The following is a 12,307-nucleotide window of genomic DNA, read 5'->3' as shown; positions in this document are numbered from 1 at the left end:
TTTTATGGTTTCTCTCTCCGCTCTAGCACAGATCTCAATAGATCCCCCTGCTAGGCAGCACCACCAGTCACGTTCTACAACCAATGTTCCCAGAGACCTTGCCTGAGTCTCTCTATCCGGTTACATTCGTTACAGCCTATGCTGTTCCCAACCCCCTTGTATCAATGCAGATAACTCATAACTCGGGGTTGCTCTGGATACTTATAATGTTATCTTCTCCTCTTCACCGCTGCCACCATTTGTTACTGTTTCCCTTCAGCCTTGGTTATTACCTTACCCTCCCTTCTGGTCTGTGAAACCCCAGCCAAGGATCAGGCCTTCGGTAAACCAAAATAGTATTTATTAAATACTGAGCTAGATGGACCAATGGTCTGACTCAGTATAAGGCAGCTTCCTGTGGTCCTGGCTATACGTTTCCTGTCCCTGGAGAGCCAGAATAGGACCAGGGAGATCCAAGTTCCAATATAATGCTGCATTGGATGACCTTGGGCCGTTCCCTATTTCTCAGCTTAACCAATCTCATACAGTTGTGAGGATTAAATGGGGATGGGGAAAAGCATATATGCCACCTTGAGCTCCTTTGAGGAAAGGCATAAAATAAATGGAAGAAATACATTTGAAGAGAAGTCAGGATTCTTAGAGACTAATATGACCAACAGATGTGTGGACTCAAGGACCATGCTTGGTCAGGAAGCAAGGCAGAAATAAAAATATGATATATGCTGAGCCAGTAGGGTACAGCCAAGCGAGGCCAAGTGACTTGTTTCAGATGTAACAGCTAACCTATCGCATGATGCTACAAGAGTGAGCTCCTGGCTCATGAACTCCCTCCTCCACTTACAAACAGAGATATTAAAAAGGCAACAGTGGCTGGGTTGATTCATTAAAAAAACCTCTTGAAATCCACAGGTGGATACTACTTTTATTAAGACCAATCACAAAGTCAGAAAATAGTGGCAAGATTCTTCAGAACTCTTCATCAGGGGCTTGGGAGACATTTTTCTTCCTTCATCCCCACCCCTTGCTTTGTGCGACATCTTGCCCAATGAACAGTTCTGGAAAACTCAAATGCTTTCTACTATTTTGTGATATTTTGGTTGGCCCAAATAAATTATTCAACTGTGGATTTGAAAGAAATCAGTTATTTTGCAAACACAAACTAAATTTAGAAGTAATGGGTTTAGATTTAACAGCAAACTATGGATTGCCAAAGGACAAGAACTAACTAACTATTCTGAATATATGAAGGTAGGGAGAGAACATATGGAAGCCCGAAGCGCCTTCAAGGCTCATTCTCATACTGCCAAACCCATGGCTTGGTCTTGCATCAACTGAAAGCACTGGAATCCCCCACTTTGCCATGAAACTCAGTATAGTCTGGGAGGGATGGAGAGGGAGGGAGAATGAATGGGTAGAGTCCTTTTTGAAATCAGGAGACTTGGAGGTTGCAGACTTGGAGTAGCCAAGGTCATAGACAAGGGTAAGACAGGAAAAGGGCAGGAAGATACAACATGCCTTCCACTGAGCACCCTCAGGAAAGATCCACTGGGAACTGAACGGAAAGAGCAAAAGCTTCAACTTATCTCCTCTGCCAAGATGGTTTTTGCACAACCCATTCAACAGACCACCATGTTATCGGCATGAAACTGTCAGCTGCTGATCACAGTTCCCAGAATAGATCTTAAGCACCACAATAAGACTACCAGTGCTCAGACTGCAAAGCTCTAGTTTTTTCTCAGGTTAATAGCTAAACAAAGCTGCCACTGCAACAGTTTATCAGGCCAGATGCCAGCACCAGGAGGACTTCCAACCTGCAGATGAAAGGGGGCACAAGAGCCTATGTTCAGCAGAACCACTGAAATGAAATGTTCCCACTAGCATAAGTCCAGTTAAATTTTATTAAGCATGGCCTGATCCAGAAAAGCAATGAATGCTTCTTTTAACAAGTCAAGTGGAGCTGAGAAAATTTTGCAGCTCCTAAGACCAACTCTTCAGATTAACAAACCCTAAAAGAGCCCAGAAGGATGCAAGCTGCATTAATTCCTGCTGGCAGTAATATTTATAACACATTACAATTGCTTTATGTTTATTTGCCTTCACAACAAGCCTGTGAAGCTTGCCCCAATTATAAGGCACCTGATGGTGAGAGGCCTTCAAGAGGCAGTTGGACAGCCATCTGCCGGGAATGCTTTGATTTGGATTCCTGCACTGAGCAGGGGGTTGGACTTGATGGCCTTGTACGCCCCTTCCAACTCTACTATTCTATGATTCTATGAAATGCAGCCACAGCCACACACTGAATCTGTGGCCGAGGTCTCCCAGATCTAACTTCAGCTCTTTCAACCAAATCCTGTGGCTTGTACTCAGCTCTAAACTTGCTATCTCTTGGCACCCACTAATGACAACTGACAGGCATTTTGGACTAATCCTGATCCCACAGCAATCACAGGAAAGATTCTTGTTTTCTCAATGTTCACCTACTGTTTTACAGACACTATAGAGAACTCAACATTTGCAGAAGATAATTCAACCTTGTCTTTCCTAAGCCACGCCTGCTTTTCAAACAAGCTATTTTTAAAATCAGAGACATGAACCTGTGAAGTTTCAGCAGTTGGCATAGACCAATGCCAATATCATCCAACCCCACTCCCTTGCCTTTTCCTGCATTTAATCTCTTTGCTGCTTATGCTTGTGTACCAGCACTATCAGTTCAGTCAGCCTATGTCTAATTCCGATGCCCTCCTTTACCATCTGTCATGGCAAGACAAGTGATTGTCATGTGTGTTCCATCTCCTAAACATCCCAACAATGAAAGTCTGGACAAGCATTTTATCCTCCCAACCATCATTTGAGGTAGCATCACTACCCCTCAGCCAAACCTAAATTATAGGGTGGTTGTGAGCCAGATGGGGTGGAAAGAGAAGAACAGTGCAGACTGAGAGAAAGGTCAGTCTTGCACCTAACTCTTTATTTCCCTTTTCTTCTAACAGTTTTTCAGGTTTTGCTGGCAAATTCAAAGCCCAGAAGAAAGTTAAAGACATCTGAAAGACCAGGAGACAGCTCCTTATCTTTTGGAACTGGTTTAGAGATTGCCTGCTTAGAACAGACTGAACTGCTGCCGGTAAGGAAGGGGGAGAGGAAGGGAGGAGAATGAGGTATACACAGCAAGGTTCTGGCTGCAACTGCTCAGACCATGACTAGCATGAGTGGCAACCCTTCTGTCATACTAGGTAGGCAGAGCAAGCTTTTACTGCAGGATTTGTTGATTTGGATTTACTGGGCAGTCACTAAAGGGAAAACCCAGAGAGAAAGCAGGGATAAAAGGAAGGAAGAACATGCAGTCACAAGATGCAATTGACCTCAAGGTGAAAATAGTATCAAGGAACACAGAACAACCTCATCACCACCTCTCCATGATGTGGCAGCGATCATTTGCCAGTCATTGCTCAACCTTCCTGCCCATCACCTGACTAAAAATGGGCATTAGGAGAGAATGGGAGCTATGTTAATAACTGCCAAAGACAAGACCTCTCCAGAGTCCAACGGTCACTGGCAGAAGGCTTGTCCCACCCAAGCCAAAACCAGCCAGTGCTCAGCAAACATGACAGGGCAACAACATGCTGTCTGAGGGCATAGTCATACAAGCAGCTGCTTGAACCTAAACCTTAAAGTGCTTTAATTCCAGTAATAATCTCAAAGAGAGGGAATTTAGTGAGATCCATCTACTCCTAAACTGGTTGCTCTTAAAAAAACATGATCAAAGAAGGGCCCCCATCTTCCCTTGCTAGGATCTAAAGGGAACTTCCTCTTTTCTAGAGAAGAAATTGGAGAAAGCCTCAGATCTCGCCACATTACTGAACATCAGGGCTGACCCATTTTGGTGCCTGAAAAAGAAAACTCTGATGACACCAACACATACACATGAACTAAAGCAGGCCGCTGTCCTGCTGCCCAAATCCCACTGAAATCAATTTGGTTTCTGTTCTAGCCACAGCATAAAATGCAGCTCCAAAATTTACCAGGGGCAAGCATCCAAGTGAAAACATGCACTTTATACTCCCACCAACCACATCAAGCACCCCCTTTCACATCTCTACAGTGCTATCTGTGGCAGTCAAGACCGACATTTGGGATAGCAAGACAGGCCTATTTCCAGCCAGGAATATACAGTGCTGCACTATGGCGTTGTGTTTGCACTCACTCTTTCATGCACACACAACTGTCTCCTGGCTTTAAGCAGAAGTTGGATGAGTATCCCACTGGCAAGGCTTATTTGGTTGCTTTAACCCACACACTCACAATTCCATCTTTAGAGAAAGGCATCAACTTTGGAGCTAAACCTCCAAAACAATTAGCCAATTTATATGGCAGGCCATAGAGGACTACAAATTGCTCAGTAACCCAGGCACTCCACTGTTTCACAGGTGCAGGGCAGCCGAGAAGGTGCCATGTCATTATAAAGCAAGATTGCCAGGTAGTTCAGAAAAATACCCCCATTCTGTGCTTCATCATATTTCCCACTAAGAACTTAAAAGATACTCACTAGAACTTGAATTCCTTCTTTTTCAACTGGTGCTTTATCATAGGTAGCATCACAGACTCGCACCAAGGTTGTCACTCCATACTTCTTCAGCTCCTTTGAGGGGGAAAAAGGTCAGATTGACTTCCCAGACCAGTGAAAAAACACCTTTGCTTCTAGAGGCACACAGGGCTTTATGAAACTAACTATATAATATTTTTGTGTTGAAAGTATCACACTTGGTCACAGACAGGTGCTGCTGCAAGCTACAGCGTGATGACCTGACCCCCCACAGCAGGGAGTGAGCAAGCAAGCAGAAAAACAGAGAATGAGTGGGCAGCGGTGGATGGTGACCCGGGCTCTGGCATGGCTGCTTCGCGGCCTCCCTTTCCTCCAGGCTGTGTAGTGATGGTAAGGAAGAGGGGAGGTAGGGCAGACAACCCCAGCAGAGAGTGCAAGACTGAGCAACTGAGTGGGCAGATAATGAGTGGGCAGCAGCAGGCAGTAGCCTGGGCAAGCCACAGAGTGACCGGCTGGGGCACCTCTGGGAGGCTTTGGTGTTGCTGCCATGAGGCCTCTCTTTCCTCCAAGCTATGGGGAGGAGGGAGGGAGGGCAGGCAAGACGAGGCAACACCAAGTGGCGAGTGAGCAAGCAGCCAGAGAGAAAGCAGGTGATGGCCTGGATGAGCCATGGATCAGCAGACCAGGGCAGCTCCTCAACAGCTGCTGCTACCGCCAGCCCTACCACCTACTCCAGCACGGGAGAAGGTCTGGGGGGAGAGGGATACAGAACATACATTTCTGTCATGTCACCTCTTACTCGCTTCTTCTCTAAAACTAAAAAGCGCCAAATGCGGCAACATTTCCTCAGAGGGGAGTTGCCCCATCCCCTTGATCATTTTGGTTGCCCCTTTTCGGAACCTTTTCCAACTCTACCATATCTTTTCTGAGGTGAGGCGACCAGAACTGTACACAGTATTCCAAATACAGTTGCACTTGGCATAGATTTTATAATGCCATTATGATATACACAGCTTTATTTTCTATTCCTTTCCTCATGATCCCTAGCATAGAATTTGCTTTTTTTCACAGCTGCCACACACTGGATTCACATTTTCATTCAGCTATCCACAATGAGCCTACGGTCTCGTTTCTGGGAAGTCACCACCAGTTCATACCCCACTATATGTGAAATTAAGGTATTTTTTGTGTCCCAACATCGTAACTGATGATAAGTGACAGGCTAGGGTAGCATTCCAAGAGATCACACTCATGCTTCAACTGTCTAGAAACAGCAGGGTGTAAAGAAGGATAGACAGGAGGCCCTGCCAATGGAAGGATGCACAATTAAGTGGTGGATGTGAATGCCTGAGTAGCCAATGAGTGTCTTCTTAATAGCTGGATCATGAGAGCTCTTAAAAGCCTTGGGAGCTGGCAGGGTTGATTTAATTTAAATCACTAGTGAGGAAGGTTCAATTTAATCATCATTTTTTAGTAGGAGTACATTATTGCTTAATATAACTAATACATATTCAGAGATGTAGGTGTCATTAGAAGGTAGATACACACTAATCAATTATTCTAAATTGTTTCCAGATTAATTTTCATCAAAAAAACGGGATGATAATTTGGTCATTTTAATACTAACGCAGAATGAACGTGAAGTCATTCAGGAGATGAACCAGCTCCAACTGCTCAATTAATCATGATATTTTTGTCACGATATGCCATAATCACCACCACCAAAGAGGCTTTTAAGTTCTACTAATAAGATTGTTCATTCTTCTGGTTAGTTTTTTTCTTCAACAAACAATAACATTAACAAAACATGCATATGGATTTTTGAATGGTTAACTATTTCAGTTTAGATAAATGTAAAGTTCTTTTTAAAAAATAGGCAACGTCAACCAACATGAACAACTTAAAACACTGGGTGATACAGTTGACTCCATCATCTTCTTCACTTTTGTCTTCCTTGTTCATTGTCAGGAAACGAAATACAAGCTTTTCTGCTTTTTCAATTCCCAGCTTTTTTCTCAATTTAGAAGGCACTCCAACTGCTATTTACGCCAGGCTGAGGTAAGTTAGATATGATGGACCTCTGGCTAAGCCGATCAGCCGGGCTACTCCGGCAGAAGCCCCTAATCCTGGCTCAGCCATGGCTGAGCTGGATGTCCGCTGGGGAAGCCCAGTCCGGTGAAGTGGAGTCAGTGAAAGGCCAGCAAAAGGGGCAATTCTGGGGGCTTGTCGGAGGAGGAGGGACAACTTACACGATATCCCGATCCCATTCAGCTCCCTTAACTGCTCTTCATCGCAGCAGCAGGTACACTGGGAAAGAGGGTAGTGGAAGGAAACATGTATTTTCTTTCCTTCTTCCACACCCTGCTGGCACAGCCAGTGTCCTCTCCTCCAACAGACCTCCAAGGGGCAGCTGGATGTGGCGGCCCCTTCCACCAGCTCCACTTCCATCAGCTTTGCTCCCACCAGCCTCCAGCAAGTTGGATTGTTGTGCCCGAATGAATTAGTCCAAAGTAAGAAAAATTCACTCTACACCTGCAGAAGAGGCTACTGCTGTGAAGAGCTGGATTACCACTTCAGTGGTCTCTTCCTTATTCAGATCTACTTCATCTCCCCAAATTCTCTATTCATTGACCTTCTTTATCTCTGCACTGAGAGTGTGCACTTCGTGTACTCCACCTGCAGAATACAACTGATCTGGCTATCTCCCATTTCCATGAACTGCTGTTGACATATTCATTGTGAGAAGCCACAAATGCTTCCTTTTGGCCCATGGCTGGAACTATCATACAGATCCTTGGTAAAAGGTGAAAACTCTACCAAAATATCCACTGGAGAGCCAAACTGCCTGCACTGCATCTGGGACTTCAATGCAAAAACACAAGACAATTCATTTAGTTTAAATGTGCAGTACAAAATCATACAAGACATAATCTAAAACATACTAGTCAATATTCAATTAACAATTAAGTCAGTCATGTCCATTAATTTTAGCATTGGATACAACTTACTCTGAATGTTATGTGCTTTCAAGTCAATTACGACTTATGAACTTGAAGGCACATAACAACAACATTCAGAGTGACTCTGAATAGACCCACTGAAATTAAAGGACTTAAGTCCACCAATTTCAATGTATCCATTGTATGGATAAAAAAATCAGTGACTTTTTAAAAAATGGATTTTTAATCAGATTTTTTATTTAAATTGGATCTTTTATTTTTTTAAAAAAATCATTAATAAAACAGTAAATTTCTCTCTCATTCAATTCTGTCTTGTTACAAACATGCTAAACCTACACTTCAAGCCTCATTAAAATGAATTATTGGCTCTATCACACTCACAAACATTGAATTACCTACCAATTAAACATGGGTATTCATTTCAGTGTTTCATCTCAAAATGGCTCTGTTCTGCCTAATTACAAACTCTTGCTTCTTGGAAATTCTGGACTTTGTTTCTCTGACTAAAGTTACAAGTGCTAAAGACACAAGCTGGATAGGAATGGGTTTGTTGTTGTTCTGAGTTTTACGTGGTGGTGGAGCTGGGCCACACAAGGCAAAGTAATGATGAGAGAGGCAATACAGAAAAGGACAGTTGGAGGCAGAGTAGAAAGGAACAGTGGAGATGACTGGAAAGAAACAAGGGAAGACATTATAGTATAGACACGGCTTCCAGTTCCTATATTCCCCAACACTTTTGCCACAGAAAAAATGTCATGGCTTCTGGGCATAAGAGGGACCCTTATCTGGGAATATTTTGAAGAAATTCCTTCTCTGGGCAAAAAAAGAAAATGTGCAAAGTGTAAACAGTGCAAGGAGTACATGCAAGGCCTAGTTGCAAGAATGATGAAACATCATTATGAAACCTGTTTATTGGGAGAAAATGATGTGGATGAGGATTGGTTTTAAGAACAATGTGGATCAACTGGTTAGTAAATTGAATAATTCACTTTGTAGTGTATTATGGGAATGCATCATTCGTCAAGACTCTCTATGCCTTTTAGTATTAGTGATATTCAACAAGCTGTTTGCTATGTTGGATATTAACAGGAAAAAGAGCTTAGTTCTTCAAGGCTTGTTTAATTAGTTAACTAGTTTTTAAAATCTATAACCCACAGAAAAATGCAGTTAAGAGTTGTTACTGGGCATAATTTTCTTACATTTATATTTATATTTCTTACTTTATATTCCATAACATGCCCCTGATTTTGGAACATCATGGCAGACCATAATGGTGATGCCATAAATCTATTCTGTTTTACTTCAGCATAACTCAGCTTCCCTAGGGAACTCCATTCCGTACTTGTTTTCCCAAAAAACAAGCATCTGCAGGTTGACACAGGCAATATTATGTACTCTTCCCTAAATTAATAAAAATCAAGTTATCTAGACAATTTCACAAAGTGGACCATCCTTCTAAAATGCTATACTGAATTGTAAATTAACATGTTTTTGTAATCAGATTTGCACCATTATGTTAAGAACTATAAGCGACAAACTCAATTTAAATCAAGGGTGATTCTCTTGGTGATTTAAATAGCCTTGATTTAAATCAATCCACCCTGAGTATGACTTTGTTGGATATCATTCAGTATGTTTAAGCAGCACCCTTGGAGACAAGTTAGTCAAAGGAAGTTAGACAAAGGAAAGCATATTTCACTAGTTTCTCCCCTGGTGTACAGGCTCTAACAGTCTGCAAAAATTGTTCAAACAGATCCCAGCCTACACAAAAAAACTGCCTTGTTTGCACTGAATTAAGTTAATTAATTAAAATACTGAGATTTTTATCAGTAGAGCAATCTTACTTTCATGGAGAAGGAAATGGACTGACAGGATCACAAGCAAAGGAAATCACATTCAGGAACACTTAACCCTTAAGTGTTAATTGTTAAGTGTCCCAAACATGAACAAGATACACATAAGCAAAGTGGAACAGCAAATTTCCTCAGTGATCTTTAAATGGAAGCATGTGGTTGTCTGATTTATGTAACCTCAGACATTTCTAGTCTAAAGGACAGCCTTGTTTTCTGGCTTCCTTGTAAGTAGAAGTTGCAACGGGCACACAAACACTACCCCGGTTTAGTTCCAAAACTTGGAAAATAAGCAATATTTTTCCTCCCATGAGAGCAGCATCATCATGAGCTGAACTTCAAGGTCTTTCAGTTTATTTTAACAAACGTTCTGTTCACAATATACAATGAAAGCTATAATCCCTGTAGTTACGACATAATACTGAAGAACCAGATTATTAGCTCCACCATATTAAGCATTAGCGTTTGAATGATCCCTCAATGAAGTCTCACTGATGAGCAACAGCATCTGGCACAGAAGTCATCATAGAATTAATGGAAAGAGGGGAATATTTATCAGATCAATTTTGTAAGTACACCATTGCATCTATGTATCTGACACAAAAGTCAGGAAAAAAATGACCATCACTGTATTGTCATCCATACTTCTATATCACATAAATTGTCTGCTGCAGAAGTTTAGGTCATTTGGTTCAATAATGTCCTTTTGGCAACAACAAACACAGGGATGAAACAGTTCCATTAAATGAAAAAACACTGAACAATTTTATCATGGAACAGTTAGCTAAACAACCTCGATCTTTGGGAGCTTGGCAGTGCCACTTAAATATTCTCAGCCGGAATATTGCACTTGATCTGCAATATTTTAAAAGTGTGAAAATCATGTGACATTGGGGAAGGGAAGGTTATTCATCCTCCTTGGAGCAGCATTCCAGAAATGCTCAGCCTTAGAGACGCTTGAAAAGGTGGAATACCTCTTGAGAGAGTCAGAAAGCCCACAGGGCATTTACACTGTAGAATATTGCACAAGCCTTTAAGCTGGTAGAAAGCCCTTGTGTTTGCTTTACCTGGTCATCCAAGTGAACGTAAAGAAAAAATAAAAAACTCTTTTCCCTAGGGTAATTGAATGAGACAACCTAGTTACAGATCTGGCAATTGCCAGACTATCCCTGTGACAAGTTCTTAAGTGTGAACATTTTCTTTCTGTTCTGGACTACCTTTCCCTTCTTGCTTTCATATTTCAACATGTTTACTTGTTTCAAGCTACTTACTGTTATTGTGGACTCCAAGCAAGGTGGCCTATATACAACAGCCTTGTGGGGATGGGGGAACCCTACGGGCTGAGGCGTTAAGGGGAGAAAGGATAGCAGGAAGGCCTAGGAAGTGCATGAGGACTTTAGAACCTCTCTACCAGGCTTCACTATAGTTCTGCATGAATCAAAAACTTTAGAACTCACCCAGCAATTTCCCATGTCCATACATTGCCAGGGAACATTGGCAGTATTCAGCAAGCTGCCTTTTAGCTATTGTCTGCTGCAGGTTAGCCTCAGTAACTGCAGATGACATTTGTCTGCCACTATTGACCTTTTCATTAAAGAGATCCCTAATAAGGTTCCCTCCCCCAGGGCTTCCCAGAACGTAAGTATGAAAACTAATCATCTAGGCCAGGTGTGGGGAACCCTTGGCCCTCTAAAAGTTGAACTACAATTCTCATCATCCGTGGCCAATTACCATCCTCGCCAAGGCTAATGGGAGTCATAGTTCAGCAACATTCCCAGGGAGGTACACCTGGCACCATCCTTATCTGTTTTGAGGTGCCAGACAAACACATCTCTCTTCTCCCAGACATTTGGCTCCTAATTTTGGAGGGCTTTTGGAGGGCTCTTGATGTTGGCAGCCTCTTTTAGGGGGTGGGTGGTTCCACCACTGATATATTTATGTGTTTTTAACTTTGTTTTGTTTAAGTTTTTATACTGATTTTAACTTTTATTGATTGCAAGTCGCTTTTGTGAAGAAAAGCAACTAAGAATTTAGTAAATAAATAATAAACATCATTCCTGATCTAAGTAGACTGGGCCTACATTAGCCTGTGCCTTCAACCCCCCCCTTTTTTCTTTTTCCATGCTTGCTCAAACGTACAATATAGATAGCTTCCTTACCTCTGTGAATTTGTTGAGGGTTGCATTGGTGGGGTTGTGGGTAATCAAGAAGCGCATACTCTCATAAGTAATCTCCACGGGAGCAGGACGGTTCATAGTGGCAAGAAGGTGGGGAGTATTGGGGGGGAAATTCAAACCTTGCAACGTTTCACAGCAGAAAACATTAAAAAGATCACTAAAGTGTCTTGGGATTGATCAGAGCTTTCCTTGTTTACTTGGTTAGTCTTTAAGATGATTCTTCACTTGAAGAAAAGCAGGTTTGCTTGAGCATGTGCTGCGATTTAACTTCAGACTCAATCACTGCAGGTGGCGCTCCTCAAGACTATGCACTCTCCTACTACATGCAAAAAATAGGCAGCCTTTTTTACATTTAGGCACTGATGAGGCACAAAGAAGATGTAAGGGCAGATCTTGTTTCCACTTGAGTTTGGCCAGGCTTTGCTTCTCTAGCGTCACCAAGAGGAAGAGTTGTCAAATGCGCAGAAGATATCCCCATATATTTGAGGCTTCTGTCTCGGTGTCCAGAATCTTCAAGGCAAAGTTTTGTTATGGCACGTAGGACCCTGGCCTCCAGCTCAGTTGTCAGCCAGGGTGCAGTGCTGGGCCCGGCAGAAATCTGCCCTGATGCTCAGAATCGCCATAAATGTGTGGCGTGGATTCGAATGGAAAACCTAAGAGAGGAGAAAATATCCATGTTTACAGACCATTGTTCAGAGATTGCATGTACAGAGGTATCAAAACACCTACAGCATTAAGATTTCAAAGAGTAAGCCTGCCTCTGAAATTGCTTAGATATAG

The 12,307-nt window shown here is 42.3% G+C and overlaps 1 protein-coding gene across 4 annotated transcripts in view; it reads right to left on the bottom strand.

Annotated features, from left to right (window-relative positions):
- PTP4A2 (protein tyrosine phosphatase 4A2) overlaps window positions 1–12,307 on the bottom strand; it is a 37,959-nt gene that overhangs the window by 10,987 nt on the left and 14,665 nt on the right. For 3 of the 4 annotated variants that reach the window (XM_061596151.1, XM_061596152.1, XM_061596150.1), the window contains 2 exons: window positions 11,510–12,180; window positions 4,544–4,636 (listed from right to left, as the gene is read on the bottom strand). In XM_061596151.1, the coding sequence (XP_061452135.1) occupies window positions 4,544–4,636; window positions 11,510–11,605 (189 nt within the window). In that variant the 5' untranslated portion in view covers window positions 11,606–12,180. The remainder of the gene's footprint in view (window positions 1–4,543; window positions 4,637–11,509; window positions 12,181–12,307) is intronic. The other variant, XM_061596153.1, reaches the window with a different exon arrangement.

Source organism: Rhineura floridana, chromosome 15 (genome assembly GCF_030035675.1).
Source record: "Rhineura floridana isolate rRhiFlo1 chromosome 15, rRhiFlo1.hap2, whole genome shotgun sequence".
Taxonomy (NCBI): domain Eukaryota; kingdom Metazoa; phylum Chordata; class Lepidosauria; order Squamata; family Rhineuridae; genus Rhineura; species Rhineura floridana.
Note: the sequence above shows the minus strand (reverse complement) of the source record. Positions and strands in the feature narration are given on the sequence as shown.